This window comes from Cucurbita pepo, chromosome 8, assembly GCF_057944985.1.
Source record: "Cucurbita pepo subsp. pepo isolate OVF chromosome 8, ASM5794498v1, whole genome shotgun sequence".
In the NCBI taxonomy this organism is placed as follows: Eukaryota; Viridiplantae; Streptophyta; class Magnoliopsida; order Cucurbitales; family Cucurbitaceae; genus Cucurbita; species Cucurbita pepo.
Window position 1 is genome coordinate 4,812,248 of NC_141805.1, and position 6,859 is coordinate 4,819,106.

General features: G+C 39.1%; 1 protein-coding gene across 1 annotated transcript; it reads left to right on the forward strand.

The window, feature by feature from the left end:
* Positions 1-469: 469 nt before the first annotated feature.
* On the forward strand, positions 470-5,077 carry LOC111800234 (5-methyltetrahydropteroyltriglutamate--homocysteine methyltransferase 1). Its single transcript, XM_087126341.1, has 12 exons — positions 470-589; positions 1,242-1,595; positions 1,697-1,784; positions 1,884-2,011; positions 2,106-2,497; positions 2,629-2,792; positions 3,117-3,197; positions 3,299-3,465; positions 3,555-3,660; positions 3,770-4,020; positions 4,140-4,341; positions 4,427-5,077. The coding sequence occupies exons 2-12, from the start codon at positions 1,246-1,248 to the stop codon at positions 4,793-4,795; spliced, it is 2,298 nt and encodes a 765-aa protein (XP_086982467.1). The 5' UTR covers positions 470-589; positions 1,242-1,245; the 3' UTR covers positions 4,796-5,077.
* Positions 5,078-6,859: the final 1,782 nt, after the last annotated feature.

Below are 6,859 nucleotides of genomic sequence, written 5' to 3' on the forward strand. Positions count from 1 at the left end.
TAGAAGCACCCTCTACCATGTGTGAAGGTGCCGAGAAACAATGTTTTGCATTGGTTCGACTTTTTTCATCCTGATTTTGATACTAGGTTGTTTTCATTAGAACCTACTCTTGACCTCCACGTCACGCTTTTCCCCCAACAAAATTGATTCACAGCACCAACACCGACACCAACCCCAACAATCCCTCCTATCATTCTTTACCGTAAAATAATTTGCCATATCAGGTTTTCTCGCCCTACCACTACCACTACCACTAAAAAGAACATTATAAATAAATATAAAAAAAAAAAAGAAAAAAGAAAAAAGAAAAAAGAAAAAAGAAAAAAGAAAAAAGAAAAAAGAAAAGACAAAATACACGTAGGATTCACTCACGCACCAGCTCTCTCTCTCTCTCGCTCGCTATTCCGATTTCCCAGATCTGCCACATCACGTCAGGATGGATTTGTATTATAAATAAGGCTCCATTCCACTTCTTCCAACTCGCGCCTTCCCCCAATTCCCCCAATTCCCCCAATTCCCCCCTTCTCACTCTCTCTTATTGTTTCTCACCTCTCCAAGGGGAGCCTCCGTCGGTGATCCGCTTCTCAAGGTTCGTTCTCTCTTCCCCTTCTCTCTGTTTTTTGTTACTCTCAATCTCTCTGTTTTTTGTTACTCTCAATCTCTCTGTTTTTTGTTACTCTCAATCTCTCTGTTTTTTGTTACTCTCAATCTCTCTGTTTTTTGTTACTCTCAATCTCTCTGTTTTTTGTTACTCTCAATCTCTCTGTTTTTTGTTACTCTCAATCTCTCTGTTTTTTGTTACTCTCAATCTCTCTGTTTTTTGTTACTCTCAATCTCTCTGTTTTTTGTTACTCTCAATCTCTCTGTTTTTTGTTACTCTCAATCTCTCTGTTTTTTGTTACTCTCAATCTCTCTGTTTTTTGTTACTCTCAATCTCTCTGTTTTTTGTTACTCTCAATCTCTCTGTTTTTTGTTACTCTCAATCTCTCTATTGCTATATGCTATATGCTCTTCTCCTCTGGATCTGCTGCCCCTTTTTGTTTTCTTCAACGTCTCTGTTCTTAGATCTGCTCTTTTCTTACTGCCTATTTGCTTTTTCAAACACCATCTTACATGTTTGCTTCCTTCTCCTGCTCACCACCCTCATTCCTTCTCGGATTTACCCTTTTCCAATTCAAATCTCCCTCACAACCTCATTCAATTTTACTTCCTTCTAACCGCCTTTTCCCTCTCTCCACCAGAACAATGGCCTCTCACATTGTTGGATATCCTCGTATGGGCCCCAAGAGGGAGCTCAAGTTTGCCCTTGAATCATTCTGGGATGGGAAGACCACCGCTGAAGACTTGAAGAAGGTCGCTGCAGATCTGAGGTCCTCCATCTGGAAACAGATGTCTGGTGCTGGGATCAAGTACATCCCCAGCAACACCTTTTCATACTACGATCAGCTGCTCGACACCACTGCATTGCTTGGGGCCGTTCCTCCTAGATATGGTTGGACTGGCGGTGAGATTGGTTTCGATACCTACTTCTCCATGGCTAGAGGAAATGCGTCTGTTCCGGCTATGGAAATGACCAAGTGGTTTGACACAAATTAGTAAGTAACCACCGCCCGCCCCTTTTACTTTCCGAACGAACATCAATTGCAACATTATGCCTCTACTATGCATCATTAACCCTCTCGTTGCAATGATGCAGCCACTTCATTGTCCCCGAGTTGGGCCCAGAGGTGACCTTCTCTTATGCTTCCCACAAGGCTGTCGATGAATACAAAGAAGCCAAGGCTGTAAGTGTTTGTGTTGTTTTAGATATGTACGTTGACTCTGCTAAAAGTTCACAAAAAATAAGGTATATAAGACATTGCAAATATAATTTGCTTATGCAGCTTGGAGTAGACACCGTTCCAGTTCTTGTTGGCCCTGTGTCGTACTTGTTGCTCTCTAAACCTGCAAAGGGTGTCGACAAGACCTTCTCCCTTCTCTCCCTTCTTGACAAGATCCTTCCCGTCTACAAGTAAAGAACTATCTCTCTATCTAGACATCATACCAGAGTGTTCCCATAACATAATGGTTCTCTTTTCAAATATTAATGGTGGATAACTTTTCAGGGAGGTTATTTCTGACCTCAAAGCGGCAGGCGCTACTTGGATTCAGTTTGATGAGCCTACTCTGGTGCGGGATCTTGACTCGCACCAATTGCAAGCCTTCTCAAATGCATATGCTGGACTAGAATCAACTCTCTCTGGCTTGAATGTTCTTGTTGAGACATATTTTGCTGACGTCCCTGCTGAGGCATACAAGACCCTTACTTCTTTGAAGGGTGTCACTGCCTATGGGTTTGATTTGGTTCGCGGTGATAAGACACTTGGATTGATTAAGGGTGATTTCCCCAAGGGGAAGTTCCTTTTTGCTGGAGTAGTTGATGGAAGGAACATTTGGGCTAATGATCTTGCTGCCTCAGTTAGTACATTGGAGGAACTGGCTACCCTTGTGGGTAAAGGTGCGCTAGTCTTCTGCCTATGTTTGTATTACGATGTTGGTACATGGTGCTTCATATGGTGTTATTCTTCTTGTGTGGTTTTTCACTGATTTCTTTTCCCTCCAAAAAAAAAAAAAAAAAAAAAAATGCAGATAAGCTTGTCGTCTCCACCTCCTGCTCACTTCTTCACACTGCCGTGGACCTTGCCAATGAAACCAAGTTGGACAATGAAATCAAATCATGGCTAGCTTTTGCTGCTCAAAAGATTGTTGAAGTCAATGCATTGGCAAAGGCTTTGGCTGGTGCGAAGGACGAGGTATGTTCTTGATTCTGATGAAATTTATCTCTTCAAGGTGTAAGCTAGGTTTTTAGGCCTTGATATCTAACCTTTTGGGTTGGGGTTTGTCAATTATAGTCAGCCGAAAACAGGGTTTTTTCTTTGGTAAAAAGCTGGCTGTCAATGAGATTAAATGAAGGAATACAAAAGCACCCCAAGGAGATAATTGGGAATTGGGAATTGTTCAATGCCATGTTATGAGGAAAACACTATTTCCCAGTAAAGTGACTTGTCTAGTATCTGAGCAGATGCACAGTGTTTTGGCCACTAACAAACTCATGAGCTTATGCTTTATTTTTCCAGGCATTCTTTGGCGCTAACGCTGCAGCTCATGCTTCAAGGAAGTCGTCCCCAAGGGTGACCAATGAGGCTGTTCAGAAAGCGGTATGTACATCTACATCCATTTCTTGTCTAATCTATAAGGTGTTTTACTGTCTGTTTGCATGGATTATTTTAACGGATGAATTGCTTTTTTTATTGTGCAGGCTGCTGCTTTGAAGGGCTCTGATCACCGCCGTGCTACAAATGTTAGTGCAAGACTTGATGCTCAACAGAAGAAGCTTAATCTTCCAATCCTTCCAACCACCACCATCGGTTCCTTCCCCCAAACCATTGAACTCAGGAGGGTTCGTCGTGAATACAAAGCTAACAAGTGAGCAGTAAATTAATGTCAGCTTTCTTTGAAGTGAAAAAAATATCTTAATCCTATTTCTAATGTTTGCAATTTTTGGCTTTCTTTAGGATCTCCGAGGAGGAATATGTGAAGGCTATTAAGGAGGAAATTAGCAAGGTTGTCAAACTCCAAGAAGAGCTTGACATTGATGTTCTAGTTCATGGAGAGCCCGAGGTGAGTTATTTAGAGCCTCGTTGAGGAGGAAATCAAGAGCAGTGTGAGGATGTCGTACTCTTTTCTCATCTTTCCCCTTCTAACGTGAATTTCTTCATCCTCACTGTAGAGGAACGATATGGTTGAATACTTTGGGGAGCAGTTGTCAGGTTTTGCATTCACCGTCAATGGTTGGGTGCAATCATATGGATCCCGTTGCGTGAAACCTCCAATCATCTATGGTGATGTGAGCCGCCCGAAAGCCATGACTGTCTTCTGGTCTACCGCAGCTCAGAGCATGACAGCCCGCCCAATGAAGGGAATGCTCACGGGCCCTGTCACAATTCTCAACTGGTCCTTTGTTAGAGTTGACCAGCCAAGGTAATGGAAGATAATGTTTCCCTACATGCTTAAACTGAAAGAAGCTACTGTAGTTCCCCCTCCCCCCTTTATACCGTACATTTTGCCTAATGCTTCTTGTGTATATTATCATCTCCTAGGTTTGAAACATGCTATCAAATTGCCCTGGCCATCAAGGACGAGGTTGAGGATCTCGAGAAGGCTGGCATTAATGTCATCCAAATCGATGAAGCTGCTTTAAGAGAAGGATTGCCTCTTAGGAAGTCTGAGGAAGCTTTCTACTTGGATTGGGCAGTTCATTCTTTCCGTATCACAAACTGTGGTGTCAAAGACACGACTCAGGTTACTACATTAACCACTGAGATTTTCATTACCTTCAACAGTTCATAATATCTTCGATTTGCCTAATATTTCATTATCTCGACAGATTCACACTCACATGTGCTACTCCAACTTCAATGACATCATCCAATCCATCATTGATATGGATGCCGACGTGATCACAATTGAGAACTCCCGTTCTGACGAGAAGCTCTTGTCAGTCTTCCGTGAGGGAGTGAAGTATGGTGCTGGAATTGGCCCCGGTGTGTACGACATTCACTCTCCTAGAATACCATCAACCGAAGAGATTGCAGACAGGATCAACAAGATGCTTGCAGTGCTCGAGACCAACATCTTATGGGTCAATCCCGACTGTGGTCTCAAGACACGCAAGTACGCTGAGGTGAATCCTGCTCTCAAGAACATGGTGGCTGCTGCGAAGCTCCTCCGAACCCAGCTTGCCAGTGCCAAGTGAGTATGTTGCCTGAGTTATATGAAGATTCAAGCACCTTTTTTCTTTCCATTATTCCAGATATCCAGAAAGAATTGTCTGTTTGTTCCCCACAAATTGAGTGGCGACATATTTAGTAGCTGTAGTTGCTCTTCTCATTTTGTTTTTTATTTGAAGCTGTAGCTCTGTTTGTCAAAAGACACAAAACTGCTATCTGTATCGAAGTGACATGAAAAAGAATACATCATAGCAATGCCAGTTTGTGGAATTTGTTTCTAAAAACATATGAATTTATTTTCATCTCAATATTGATTTACTATTTAGATAATCTTATTTCTTTAGCAACCTTTTCGAGAGGCCATCCAATAAGAAGCATAAGCCCATTTCTAATACAGTCATGGTTCGGGCGAGTGGAAAAACCAAATAAAGTGAGGGAATACCATTGAAGATCCACTTAAAAAGAAGAGGATCTAATATTGAGAGGTCTAGCTCTTTAGATAGTTGTTATTTGTAAAATCACTTTTTTAAAGATTACAACACAATATTTTGATCACTATCTTATTGTTCTAATCCTTTGTTTCCACACCACCACGAACCATACTATCACGATCCAATTTTTGAGTCCAATTTTTGAGTTTGCTCAAGGTACGGATTGCTACTGATATTGATTAAGATGGAGTAACAAAAAATGGTCAGTTTTTCATGAAATATAGGCGGAATGAACACAAAACATTTAAAACAAAAGAAGTTGAAGGCTAAGTGGGAGGGGAATAAACTCTTCATCCATATAGTGGAAGTATTGAGAACGTTTTGATTTTTATTAAGAATTAAAACAAAGCAATAAATAGGAGAGTAAGAACTCTACTTTGAAGAAACTCCTTGAAGTATTTCAACCATGCAGAAGTTGTTCGCATTCCACAAGTTCTCTTTGCTATGACTCGAACAAGGCCAAGGCTTGTGAGAGCGTCTCGAAAGGGCCAAGGCTTGTGGGAGCGTTTCGAAAGAAAATTCAAAGGGATGAGATCGTCTTGAAAGAAAATCCAAAGGGATTGGAGGAGGTGAGTACAAGATCTTCTTTGTTATGACTCGAACAAGGCCAAGACTTGTGGGAGCGTCTCGAAAGGGCCAAGGCTTGTGGGAGAAAGAAAATCCAAAGGGATTGGAGAAGGAGAGTACACATTCTCTTTGCTATGACTCGAACGAGGTCAAGGCTTGTGAGATCATCTTCAAAGAAAACCCAAAAGGATTGGAGAAAGAGAGTTTTAAGAGAATTATCTAGAGATATAGTTTCATTCTTCAAAGAAGTGGACAAGTTTTAAGAGAATTATCTGGGGAGGTAGTTTCATTCTTTAAAGAAGTGGACAAGATTTGTATGTTCTTGGCTCAACCCTATGATCCTATTTTAGAAGGACTGATAGAATATTTGCCAAATAATATATTTGAATATCTAGTATAATTTCTATCGGCCAAATAATTTATTTGGATGTCTAATATATTAAGACCGTAATATCTTATACAAATCATTTATTATAAGATATCATAAGATATATATATATTTAACTAATTTGAATTTCATTCAAATTTTAAATATATTTTTATTTAATGTATGAAGATTAAATATTTATGTGAACCCTTCAAATTAATAAATATATTTTTTCTCCGTTCATATTTAACCTATCTAATATATTAAATATTAATTTAAATACTTCAGGTACGTTTATCTATTTATTTAATATATATAATATATTAAATATTAATTTGAATATTCTAAATTAAATTATTTTCTCATTTACATTTAACCTATTTAACATATTAAATATTAATTTAAACATTTTAAATTTTCTTTCAAATAAATTGAACATTTTAGCGTTACTATGAGCTAACAAAGGAGCCTTATGAACCTACATATTATAAGCTCCAATGAAACAAAATTAATTTAGATTTTCTTTCAAATAAACTAAACATTTTAGCACTACTATGGGCTAGTAAATGAGTTATGGACCTACAAATTATAAGCTTCAATAATACAAAATTAATTAATTAAACTCTTTAATTAATTAATTTCTATTCATTAACTATAAGTCACTC